At 52.5% G+C, this 13,749-nt stretch overlaps 1 protein-coding gene across 1 annotated transcript in view; it reads right to left on the reverse strand.

The window, feature by feature from the left end:
• The window catches only part of PDE6B (phosphodiesterase 6B), a 29,936-nt gene extending 16,187 nt beyond the window's left edge, over positions 1-13,749 (reverse strand). The window contains exons 1-3 of the mRNA XM_033106575.1: positions 13,205-13,749; positions 9,452-9,604; positions 9,213-9,302 (exon numbers count right to left, since the gene is read on the reverse strand). Coding sequence (XP_032962466.1) covers positions 9,213-9,302; positions 9,452-9,604; positions 13,205-13,672 — 711 coding nt within the window. The 5' untranslated portion in view covers positions 13,673-13,749. The remainder of the gene's footprint in view (positions 1-9,212; positions 9,303-9,451; positions 9,605-13,204) is intronic.

Raw genomic sequence — 13,749 nt, forward strand, 5'->3', positions numbered from 1 at the left:
AAATACCCTAGTTCACTGGCTGCATTGCACTTTGGGACATGAAGGGGGAAAGGCGGGAGGGAGAAGCATGGATAGGGTGGAAGCTGCTCCTCTGAACACGCTGACGTGTAACACAGTGCAGGGCCTGGCACAGAGGGGGCCCAACTCCGTCTCCAGATCACAGTCCAGTGCTTGCTCGGCTGCCGCCTCTGCTCACAAGCCGGTGACATTCCACCAGACCACAAGGACGTTGGCACCCTGCACCTGACGTTTGGTGCCTGAGCTGGGATGGTGGGCACCGCCCTGGGCCTTGTAATCGTGCTGAGCTCGGCCATCCCGGGGCTTTATGAGCAGATGATGAAATCCACAGCGTCGCTGTAACTGACCATGCATTTGTAATAACTCTATTTATAGTCGTGTATATTATACTCCGAGGGTTCAGAAACTGACTAGTCCCACTAATAATTGGACCAGCAGACAGTATTCCCTGGAAGAAGCTTCTGACTGCTCCCTCCCTCATTCTTACCCTCATTACCCTCATCATTACTCAATTAGCCTCATCAATAGTCCACCTCGCGGGAATCACTGACCTGTCTACCCTCCGTCTCGGTAGCCCCGCCCCTGCAGGAGACTTTGCTGATTTAACCATTTTCCCCTCCATCTAGGAGTTTCACCAATTTTAGGTTCTATTAACTGCACCTCTACAGTTATTATTATAAAACTAGCTTTGTCCCAATACCAGATGCCACCATCCGTTTGCTCAGTTCTAATCATAGCTGTATTGCCACCATCTCTCCAAGCCTTAGCTGCAGGAATTACCGTGCTATGGACACAGTCATTTGATTGTGATAAAGGCAAACTGACACTTTAAGAGAACAGCCCCAGGAGCTGGGAGGTTTAGATGGAGCTGGGCTTACTCACTAGGCCTGATTTCCTGTTAAAACTCTATGGTTCTGACTTCTGGTGTGTGTGTGTGTGTGTGTGTGTGTGTGTGTGTGTGTGTGTGTGTGTGTTGGGGGGTTGGGGGTTGGTATATATAGGGGCCATTTTCAGAGATGGCTTTTTCTGTACCCGCTGGCTGGCCAGCTGGAGGTGTGCGTTCTCACACTGCTGTGGTGGTTTTGCTTTTTCCTTTTCCCAATTAAACCCTTTTAGGCGGACTACCTAGAAAATTATTTTATCCAGTCAACAAATGCTTTATTTTTTTTTTTTTTGACTCTGCAGGAGAAGACACCATCTTTTTTTTTTTTTTTTTTAAATTTTATTGGGGAATATTGGGGAACACTGTGTTCCCCCAGGGCCCATCAACTGCAAGTCATTGTCCTTCAGTCTAGTTGTGGAGGGCGCAGCTCACTGGCCCCTGTGGGAATCGCACCGGTAACTCTGCTGTTCAGAGCTCGCGCTCTAACCAACTGAGCCATCTGGCCGCCCCGACACTATCTTATATCAACATCTATTGTACTTTTTGGCCACCCCCATGTGTGGCCAACCCCTTATTCCACCAGGGTTCAGAATAAGTTCACATCCTGTTACATGGTGATCAGAGGGAAAGGGCCTTTCGGATACAGAGGAACAGTCTGGGTTATAATACCTATGGCTCTACAGGGTTTATTGTAGGAACCCATCACGAAATCACAGTGGGTACAGACACTGACACATGAGCATACTCTACACCCAACACTACAATTACTGCCATTCCTGCAGGAGTAAACACATCCGGCAGGTTAGCAGCCCTACACAGACGTAACCAGAGGGCTGGCCGCTGTACTGTGGGTCCTGGCTTCCACCTGCTTACGCACAGTGGGACATTTAGCAGGACTGCCCTTGCCAAGTCATTACCGCACATTGCACTTCATGACACAGACAATGCCGTAGCATTTTCACAGCGTCCTGTCACTAGAGCGGCATTTGCGCCCTGTCACAGGAGGATTTGTCCACTGACCCCCACAATTTCCAGTCCACACCCTAAAATCCCCTTCATAAGTACATCTGTTGGCACCAATGGAACTTCACACATTTCCTCGGCCCATCAGCAAGACCCCCACGCTACTGTGATTACCAGTTGCACAAACAACATAAAGTACCGTTTCACCCGTAGGCTCGTTCATCATTAACCGCAGTGACACCAACAGTTGTATAGTCTGAGAGGCATCATGTCCCAACGAGAAGACTGCACAGCAGGATTACCAACCACTCATCTCGAGCACGTCACACCACCTGCTGGAAGAGCCCACGTACAAAGACTCAAAATAAGCAAAGGGATTGAACCCTTCGGACTGTTCATGCCAGTATCATAGCCACTGCGTCCTTCCCCACAAGCCGCACCTTAGCAGACTTACACAAACTTTGTCTTTGTATCTCCACGGCAGATCCCTTCCAACTAGCCTTTCAAGATGCGACATTGCCCATCACAGAACAACTGCATTTCCATGACCACACAGTGACAATCATTTCCCTAATCGGCTCCTGACCTGTACATTATCTCACTTACATTAACAACTATCCGAACCCACAGAAGCACAGCAGTGGCACAGGCAGCAGAAACAATCAGGACCGTCTTACCAGACACCATTGTAATCGTAAGTGCCCTGCCATCGCAACGGACCCTCTGCATAACGGGTGAGTTTAATAACGCCTTTCTAACTGTGAAAACAAAGGGGCACCAGTGATCCTGAAGATAAAAAGGATACAGAATCTGAAGATAAATTTAGACTGCCGCATAAAGCTTAATGAACCCTGAAGCCAGGAGGCGATGCCTTGCAGTCACTGTACCTACAGAAATGAGAATCCCAATCCTAATTTCATCTGAAGATATCACACACTCATGAGCCACCCTTTCCCGGGCCCCAAAACAGGTGCTCCCCCAGGACCCTCAGCCAAACAACCTGACACCCACATGGGGATCCGTACTACAGACAGCGTTCTGGACTTTGCAGGTGAAACCAAAGCTTTATACCTATTGTCTGTGAACTAGTGCCATTAAAGCACCGAAAAATGATCTACATCATACTCTAAAGCCCATAGCGAGCTAACTGGCATTAACCTTTTAAGTTAAATAGTGAGATTATAAATTGTGTTCCTAACAATAGCCACAGCTGGATAGAGCAACGTGATCTACTACAATTTCGTCAACAATCCTCACAGTATTAATTATAACTGAAAATTTCAAAACATTATTACTACGGCCCTGAACCTGAAACGAAATATCAAAACACTCCCTCAAAAGTAAAATGAATGAAAATTTATGTTCCTCTCTCATTACCCCTAAGATAACAGGACTGTATATTGTAAACTTAACCATCATAGCCCTAAGTATTTTATTTCTATCAACCAGGAGATTAATTAACAACTGCCTAATTGCCATTTAACAATGTGCCATCCGGGGAACACGGTGCAGAGCGGCCTGAGCATCACCTAGGTGCCCACTGGGGCCCTGGAGCCCAAGGACCTGTGCCATCCCCACGCTGTACACCAGTGACCTGCTCTTGGTGCATAAATTCACAGAGAAACACGAATGGATAACAACAGAAAATGGTGTTGGATAGTGGGAACCATCAATTTTGCACAGAAAGCTTTGGGAAATGTTGTTTATTGTAGATTGCCTGAAGTTGGGACAAAATTGAACAAACAAGATGAATTTGGTGCTTTGGAAAGTGTAACAGCTGCTAGTGAAATCTAGTCTCCTCTATTCAGGAGAAATAACTGCAATTAACGGAAGTCTTGCAGAAAACTCAGGACTTGTCAACGATCTTGTTCTGAGGACGGTTGGCTGTGGAGATGACATTGGAACCCTTCATAATCGATGAAGAAACATGTGAGAAAGACATGAAATCTGCTGAGGAGTGGCAATGGAACCCCTAAATAAAGTAGCATAAACTCCTTAATCTGGCATAGTTGTCTGAAGTCAATGGTGGAGAGAAGATTTAAAATAGCAACTTTTAGTAATACCAATGGAAAAAGTAACTACAACAGGGCTACCGGAAGAAAATACTCCTTATACATTGCTTTGTACCCTGAAACTAATGAAAAAAAAGAAAGGAAAAAAAAAAAACAATACCCCTTAACTTGAATGATTGCAGATAGACACAACATGCACCTTTTTTCAGAACTCCCTATGAATTTTATGCTAGACTACAGTTATAATATTCAGAGTTCCTGTAACTATTTGTGGTAAAATCTAGTTATAAAAATTATGTAATTCAACAATAACATTGTTACCCTACACCCTATACAATATTACAACTTGCTTCCATCCATCTGGGATTTGGGTGCAAATACTTAATGATCTTTCCACCGGAAATAACTGGCAGTGGAGAAAAGTTCTGTTAGTTGTTACAGTGTCAGATGATGAACAATACTGTCTAAATTTTGCAATATACTGTGTTTGCTGGTGCTGTTTTTATACAGTGAAGCAACAGCCCTGCAGAAGACAACGTTTAATAATAAAACATTCAACTCCTTCATTGAAAAACTAAACTACGCCTAATTCAACCAAAATCAAAGCAGATAACTTACTCACAACCGTGAAAGTCAAACCTGGACCCCCAATACTGACGTCACTCACTCTATTCATCTGCCAGGCCTGCTCCCACTGGCTGACACCCACCACGTGAGTATGAATAAACCTAGGAGTAGCCATTCATCCACAGGAGGAACGGCTATCCTTGGATGGCGCCATAAAACAAAGCACCCCCTTGCTCAGCCACACCACAAGGAACCCCATCCCCCTCATGCTCACGTTGGTAGTCAGCGAAACTATCAGGCTATTCATTCAACAAGCAGTGCTCACCCGACAACTAACAGCCAGCACCGCTGCCTGCATCTGCTAACTTGCCTAACCGGAGGGGTTACTCTGGTCATTTAAACATCAGCACCACTGCAGTTTTTATTACATGTATTATTCTCACTGTAGTAACTGTCCTCGAATTCACAGGCCTCTGTGTCCACCCTTCTTGTAAGCCTCAAGTTATGTGCCGACACCTGATGACCCAGGAAACCCCAGCCTCCCACAGAGTTCAGCCAAGCCACTGACCGCGTAAGGGAGCCCTCTGAGCCCTGCTTGTAACAGCTGGCTTCGTAATATGATTGCACTTCAACACTGTAGCACTAGGGTTACTAGGTGCATTGACAACTTCCTATTGGTCACTGACACGAGATGGCACCTGAGAAAGCACTTTCCAAGGACAGTGACTCAAATGGGCTCATTTTTTTTTTTTTTAATCATCTCAGAAGTCTTATTTTTCTCTGGATTTTTCTGAACTTTCTACCATTTAAGTGTAACCCTGAAACCTGAACCAGGTGGATGGCGATCACCTAAGGCATTTGCCCCTGAACCCCCTGGAAGTACCGCTTCCTAATGCCCCAGACCACCAGCCTCTGGAGTCTCCATCACATGGGCCCCCCACAGTGTGATGGATGGAAACTACAGACACAAGCTGCAAGCCCATTTGTCACATCTGCCTGGGTGTGTATTTCTCGGTGACCAACATTATTTACAAGCTCTCATGGATACATGTAACAATCGGCTCTACCTTCCTTATTGTATGGTATCCGTGTCACATCCAATCACCATTTTGGATTTGAAGCCACTGCCTGAGGCTGACATTGCGTCGACGTAGTTTCAGTATTCTTGTGTGTGTGCAGTTACTGTTGAGGCTCTTCTAGTATTAAAAAGTACAGGTGACTTCCAATCAATTTGTTTTAGTATAATCCGACAAAGAATAATAAGCTTTATGCTAGCACTATGCATCCACACTGCTAGTCTCATTGCCTGTAATTACGTATTCTGACTGTCAAGTAAACGTCTGTAAAGAAAAATCAATCCTATACGAATGCAGATTTTGCCCACCACAACCAGCATGCTGACTTTTGTCTGTGAAATTCTCCCTAGCAGCTGTCACATTCTAATAATTTGACCTAGAAATCGTGCTCCTCTTACTTTTATCCTGTGCGTCCCACACGAACAACCTAAAAGCCACACGCACCAAAGCACTAGTTCCACTGCCACCATTAGCTCTTTGTCTAGCGTATGAAAGACTCAAAAGCGGTAGAACACACTGAATAATGACAATTAGTTTACACTCAAGTGAACATTTTGATTGGTTAGAGTATGATTAAATTAGTAATGATCCAGCATTTGTCGTCTACATCAGCACTGTGCTAGGGTTTGCAGTGTCCCTGACTGCAATACAGCAGTCATACTGAATATGTCACTGTTAAGCTTAGGAAGGATAACCCTATCAACAGTCGTCATAGTAAGTGTGATAATACTGACTACCTCCCTCACATACTAATAATGCCAGCCCACTTGCCAGGACTGCCAGTCTGAGAAGCTGAGTGCGGATGTCACTCACAGCACCTAACACGTGTGGTGCTGACAACACACAGAACCTCAGCCTTCTCCGCTGCTGGATGTTAATCCAACTATTATATTAATAGCAGTTACATGCTTATGAAGAATAACACAACCTGTAGCCTAGTAATCAGGTTTATTGGCCTATTTATACCAAATGAACATGATGACAAACAGCCTCAACCTGTCCCTCATGTTTTTTTCTGATCCTGTCGATACTCGTGTTAATGTAGAACATGACCTCTCTCCGCGGTGCTCCTGCCAGTCAGCCCCACCCAAAGAAAGGCAGCCATCGCTGCCCTGGTCCTGTGACAAACATCCCCAATGATGACAGTCACTGCCTCGGCCTGGCCGTTACACGTTCTATGTGAAGCAGCGCTCGTTATCGCTCGCTGAAGATGTGAAAGGCAGCTGACTGTTGTGCCCTTCTGTCTTCCACTCCTGTGGGGCTGGCCCTGCAGCAGGCCATTCAAAACCTCAGAGGCTTTTAAACATCCTCGCAGGCCGGTACTAAACTCCACTTCTGCCTACTCATTGATCTAACATTTTGGTAGCACTACCGTGCTGAGCAGCACCTGTGGTAAGAATCCCTCTGCACGGCCCCCACTCAGGACAGGGAGAGGCACGAGCAGAAGTCCCACCGCTGGCTCTGTAGTTCTCACAGCCGTGTCAGTGACACGGGCTGACAGTCAGCTCAAAAATCACACTAAAGCTGACCTCCTAATACCAGCCTGGGCCAGGGAGCTGTGTCCTCCACAACGAGACTGAGAAACAATGGCTTCAACAGGAGTGTGGGGGGGAGGCGGAAGAAAGGGGGGAAAAAAAGTAGAACTACTATTACGTTCCAATTCCTTATCAATTCTGGAACTTGGCAGCATTATGTCCTAGAGGGAAAAATATCAGGAAGAAACTGGAATAACCCAACCCTAACAAAATAATAAAAAATATTAAAAAAAAATCATTCCGTAGGTTGGGGGATTCTGATAAAGAATGCAGATGGTGACAAGATAATGTAACTGTATTGAAATGCATGAGACCACGTAGGCAAGTCGGCTGGAGAAAAGGCGCTGACCTCAGTCAGCGGGAAAGGGTGGAGTCTGACACGAAAGGCAAAAGAAACTGCACATGAACACTGCACCCTGGATTCCCATGGGCACAGAGGTTAACAATCGTCTGACCCCCCCCAAACACATGTACTGGAATTGAATGGATGGCACAAGACGGAAGCGGAAACTTACATTCCAGCCATGGAGGGAGGCTGGAATGGAGACTCAGTGTGGACTTGGGTGGTTATGCCGTTATCTGCACAGGCTGACTCGTCCTCGTCCTCGCCGTGCTGGGTGAGAGGGCCGAGACACAGACACTCCAGCAGCAATGAGCTCACCTAGAGCTCAGGTCTTAGTCTCTAAGACCATCTCCAGTGGGAGGAACCAATGCCCTATCAGAAATGGCCGATTCCAGGACTGGGCATGAAACACACAGAGCCTGGTGCACCAGGGAGTCCCAGAAAGAGCAGACGTGCAAAAAACCCAAAACAACAAAAGCCAACCAAACAAAAAACAACCCAGACCCCAATCACGGGGACACTGGGGTGTGTTAGGGGCCCAGGCGCCACTGAGGGGCTGTACTCACTGCAGCTGGAACCAGCTCAGTAACCAAGTCAATAACGTCAGTAACCATGAGTCCAGATAATAAACAAATACTTACATAAATTAACAAGTTGGCAAGAAGAGACAAAAGCCCTGTGCAAACCCCTGTTCCTGTAGTGTGGGGCTCAGAGTGACTTCCTTCCAAACAGCACGGTCCCCCAGGGGCCTTACCAGATGCAACTTAAGCTGTGTCACGCTCACCTCTCGGCCCTTCAGTTGGCTCCAGCCAGGCCCTGAGATCCCTGCTCTCAACCCCCACCCTGCAGTCCAGCTGGCCTCAGGCCCTGGGCATGCCTTCCCTCTGCCAGGGCACTCCATCTCGCTGAGTGTCCTCCCACTGCCCCTTCCAAAGGCCACTGTGAACACCAGGACAGCTGGCCTCGTCCCCCTTGACCCTCATGCCCGCCACATGGCCCTGACTCTGGGGGTGTTTCTCCTGGAGGGTTTTATCACAGGTGCCTCACTGGGCTGGCCAGGCTGCTCTTGAAGCCCTCAGGAGAGATCCCCCAAACTCAGCCCTTCTCTACAGACGCCGAGAAAAGCTCAGGAACCTGTCATCATTCTCAACAGGTTTACAGCTGGTAACCAGGACACAGACAGAAGAGAAAGTGGGGATAGTGTGGAGTGACGATGTCACCCTCAGTGTCCTCTGAGGCTCAGCCTGAAGGCCACATCTTGTGCCGCTTTGCCAGCCCCAGGTCAGCCCCAGGCCCATGAGGGCAGCTGCCTTCTGTCCATACTCCCAACACCCACTATTTACTCAGGGCTCCCATGGGCCAGGGACTCAGAGGCAGGGGACATGAAGGGGACCGGCCCTCACGTGCCCCATCAGCTCCACACCCTTTCCCACAATACAAGGTCCCCTCCTGCTCCCTCAGCTCCCACGCCTGCCTTGCTCCACTGCTATGCAGCCAGGGACCAAACCCAGCAGGGAGCTCGGCCTGCGGACCCTCTGCTCCCATTGTCGACGCATCCCAGCCCTTTCCACGGAGGGTTTCCAAGGTGGCTGGTGAGCAGGGGCTGTGCCTTCAGCATCTGAGGTGTTCTCGTCCACCTGGAGTGGAGCACGAGCGGATGGGCACACGGGGAGCGAGAGACCCATCCCCCCAGGGTCCTGGTGTGGCAGAACGGCAGGTCTGCACACTCACACATCACTCCCACGGCCACAAATGCAACTGGAGCCTCTTCCTGGGACCCTGCCCTGGTGAACACAGCACCGCCAGTCACAGTACCTGGCCGCGGCGCGTTTCGCAGCTGTGCAGATAGCTCAAGTGGTATATCTTCAGGTTCAAGGTGCCAAAGTTCAGGTACTTCAAGAAAACCTGAAACAGATGTTGCAACAAGAGCAGTTAAAAACCCTGGCTTTCAGCTGTGCCTTTGGGGGCCACACACACACGGACAGCTGTGCACACTCCCTGCCAGGCACGGGGCACGCGAGCGCTCGGGGACAGAGAGGCGCCCCGAGACTCACATCTGCATCTTCACTTGTGAAACACGGGCCGTCCAGCTTGTTCACAGCCATGACCACTGCCACGACGTCTTTGCCGTTCATGATGGGTGTGGCCAGGATGTTCCTCGTCACGTAGCCAGTCAGCTGGTCAGCGAAGGAGCTGAAGTGGGAGCTCTGGGAGGACACAGGACAGAGGCTGTCACTCTGTGGGTCTGGAGCCCTGGCACCCCCATCCCTGGGGTCTGGGCTGAACTCTGTGGAGGCCCCCAGGCCACTGCTGAGACCGAGGTGGCCCTACCATTGGCATTGGGAGCCCAGGAAGCACATGAAGACACGGCCACTGGTGGGTCCCTATCTCCCCGCCTTGGAGCCAATGACCCCACGCCCAGATTCCAGACTCTGTGGAGTCCCACAGGCACCTGCACACGCTACACGCCACCTGGGCTCTGGGCAGACCTGGGTCCCCCCACCTGCCTCCTGGATGCCACTAGTATGTTCCCTCTGTTCATCCGTAAGTCCCTCCTGCTCCTGGCTGCCATCTCATCCCCCCTCAGGCTTCGCCCCCCATGCTCCTCCCCGCACGCTCCTACCCCCCACCCCACACTCCTTCCCATAAAATAGGTTTGGCAGAGTGAACAGTGAGCACTAGTCTCGTTGGTGGCTTATTGGTGGGACAGCCGGCAAGTTGGGTGGGCAAGTTGGGTCGAGGCTCCCTTGCACCCCCATGACCCGCCCACCAGCCACTGTGGGGCTCCCAGGCCTATGCTCTAGCTGTGTCTGCTCCATGGGGTTCGTTGGCCCCATGCTGAGAGCTTTGTGGGGCGGGTGGGGGTCTTAGTACTGGTCAGCTGAGCTCTGACTTGGCTCAGACCCAGGCTCAGCGTCCCCCAGGTGTCTGGGACTCTGTCCCCAGCCTCATTCTCCTGCTTTCTTAGTGCTGACGTGTTTTCACATGAGGCCAAAGTGACCTGGTGCGGTGGCCATGGTGATGGCTCTGAGTCAGGCCTCCTGGGCTGGGGTCTGCACCACCCAATGTTTGACCTCTTGCTCTTTGCCCCTCTTCACCGGTCAGCATGGGCTGTAGGGGGAAATCCCTGTAAGTGCTCCCTCTGACTTTTTTTGTTATTATTTGTTAAAGGAACTCTTCCAGGTGAGCTCAAGGACTGCGTCAGATGCCGGGTGACTGATGTCACATGACTCCAAGGCGTCCCCATCGCTGGCCTGTCCAGTACACCCAGGGCCCAGCTTCCCTCGCAGCAGCGAGGCCCGGGGACATCCCAGGAAGCCTGCGGGGAGGAGGCAGCGGTTCTCCTAAGGGGGCATGTGGCTGGTGCCAAGTCCGCCCCGCTTTCTTCCATCCTGAATCTTGGAGAGGCAGCTGCCACCTGCAGCCACGTGGCACCCGACATCAAAGGGAGATCAGTATGCAAGCCCTGGTGATGATGCCACATCAAGCGGTGGCACCAGCCTCTGCTGACACCAAGTTCACCTCCAAGGAGCAGGGCACCAGGCAGTAGCTTGTCCAGAGAAGGTCTCAGTGTCCTCGTGCCCTAGCACTCAGGACTGTGTCACGCTCTCACGCCCCTGTGCCTGCCAGCCTCTCTCTGGTCCCTTCAAAGCTCCTGGTGCTCCATCCCGACCCTGCTTACTGCCGTGTGCCCGTGCGCCTCCCTGCTCCCAGCTGGGACCCTGCACAGCCGTGCTAGAGACCCCATGGCTCCCACCGCACTGGGCCTTCCCTGGGTAATTCCTGCTCCTGATATTCTGACTCAGGGCCTCTGTAGGCAGCTCGTCAGCCCCCACCACACACTCCAGGGCCAGTGCTCTGAGCAGAGTCACCTAGTGGCTGGGGTTGCCGAGTTCCTGTCCCCTGCACCTCTGCCAGGAGTGAGGCTTGGGCTCCTCATCTGTGTTGCTTCTACTCCTCTGTCTGCCATGCGGCCCAGCACCTTGGACCACTTTGCAGCCACAGGTGAAACTCGCTCCCCAAGCCCCTAGAACCAGACCTGACTAAGCAGCTGGGCAGTCTCAGGCCCTTCACACCCTAACCCCTTTTCCACAACACCAGCCTTCCCGCACCTCTGTTCCAGGGATTGGCATCCAGCCACCGCCCCATGGAGGGGACCCCTGTGTCACCATGGCCTCTCCCTCCCCTCAGACCTAGTAGACTTCTGAGCCTTCTGACTTGTTGCTGCTGCGCCGCTGCCCAGACCCAGTCATCTGTCCCTGCAGACTCCCTGGGCTTCCACCAGCCACAACCCATCTGTGCTCGCACAGCAGCCAGTCCTGCCGCCCTCGCTGTCCTAGCTCCCGGGAGCTTCCCGAGAATGCCCTCATACCACCCCTTTGACTACACAACTGCCAGCTGCCACGACTGGTCTACATGCCTTGGTCACACACAGGCATTTCAGGGCCCACAGCCCTGTGGGTGGGGGGATCAGAGACCAGCACAGAGCCAGGACTTGGGTCTGGTCCTGCCCAGGGGTGGGTGGCCGTAGCTGAGCCACGTGCTGTCCAGGAGCTTCCTAGGGCCTTCGGTCCAGCTGCCTTGTGTGAGTCTGGACACCAGACACTTGGCTCAGGGATTTTTGCTGCACCTAATGGGACTCACTTTTGTGCTGATTTTGACTCTGGTCTCTGTTCTGCTTCATCAGAGACAAACCCAGCGTGGCCCGAGGACTGAGGCCCACACTGGCCCTGCCCCAAGAGGGAGACGTCTGATGGAGGCCACAAGACCCCGGGGAGACACAGCCCCACAGGGGGCGGGACACACCTGGGACCAGACCCTCAGAGCAATGATGAGACACCCACGGCACAGTTTCGGTGTGGGGTGCCTCTGGAGGCTGGGGGGACCATCCCAGACTCAGAGGAGGGAGGGGACAAGAGGTATTGAGGGAGGGGAGGAGGGGGAGGGCGGGAGGTGCTCGGTGCACACCCCACCCACCCAACACCCGCCCCTCGAACTTCTCCTTTTCTGGGTAATTCATGCTCCTGATATTCCGACTCGTGGGTGACCCATTTCTTAAAAAGGAGACAAGATGAAGCTAATCCTGGAGATTACTCTATTCAGGTCGCTGGACCGAGGCTGGTTTACAGCAGATAAGTGTAAGAGGATTGTAGCCCGGCTGCTTCCGGCCCAGGCACCAGGGGTCTGGGGTCTGCACATGCCTGTTTGTCTCTATGGACAAGGGACAATGGCTGCTGGGGGAGAGGCCCGTCCAGGTGTGTTGAAGAGGCCAGCCAGCTCCAGGCTCCTGCTCCCAGGCCAGGCCCTCTGAGAGCCCTCGTCCCGACGCCCACCACACAGTCCAGCCGGAACCTCATGCTCAGTGTGTCCCAGATGGATAGCACCTTCCCTGGCCACCCCCCACTCTACTCCACGCAGGGGTACCTGTCCCCCACCCCCCGCCCCGTGTGTCAGCCCCACACCCAGCTGTGTCACTGGCATTCCTGCTCCTTCCTGCCCAGAAAGAACCAGTCCTCCTGGATCTCTCAGCTCCAGGCACTGCTGCCCACCCCTTTGCTCCCTGGGTGCAAGCTGGACTCCCCTGCCCCAGCGAGCAGAGTGGGTGGCCTCCTGTTGGCCTCTCTCTGGCCTTTGTCCCGCCCTGCTCTGACCCCTCACTGCCCACCCCCACCCGTCCAGGGAGTCCTAGCCAAGGGGACAGAGGAACAAAGGGTTTCCTCCCTCGTCCGCCACCCCAGCCACCTTTCCGAGGTCCCCACATGGCGTGGGACGTTCACGGCCCCTGCGAGTCACGGCCCAGAACCCACCTGGGTCACGTCCTTGATGTTCACCATTGTCTTGGTCTGAGCCACGTGGCCCACGATCCCGATGTCCAGCGGGAAGACGATCTCGGAGTCAGGGGGCACCAGGCAGTCCTCCAGGACGCTGTGCGGCTGCACGCTGAAGAGGCGCGTGGCCAGCTCGGCCACACCATTGCGCTGGCGGTGCAGGAAGAGGCTGCAGCAGTCGGCCTGCAGCAGGGCGCCCAGCCGCTGCAGGACCCTGAACAACACGCGCTCCATGTTCACACTCTCCTGCATGTCCTGCACCATTGCGAACAGCGCCGCCGCCTCCTCCACCTGGCACAGCTCACGGAAGCTGGCGCAGTCCCCCAGCAGCCCGTCTGCACAAGTCCTCGCCACGTTCTCCGGGCTCAGCTTCTTCCCAAAGTACCGGTCCGCAAAGCCGGGGTTCCGGTCCAGGAACCGCTGCACCTGGTCCTCGCTGAGGCTCATGGTGTCTGGCTGCAGGTCCTGGAAACGCGGCCAGTCCCCAGCGCAGCTGGACGGCCAGCAAACACTGTCATCAGCAA

The sequence above is a fragment of the Rhinolophus ferrumequinum genome, chromosome 5 (genome assembly GCF_004115265.2).
Source record: "Rhinolophus ferrumequinum isolate MPI-CBG mRhiFer1 chromosome 5, mRhiFer1_v1.p, whole genome shotgun sequence".
Lineage (NCBI taxonomy): Eukaryota > Metazoa > Chordata > Mammalia > Chiroptera > Rhinolophidae > Rhinolophus > Rhinolophus ferrumequinum.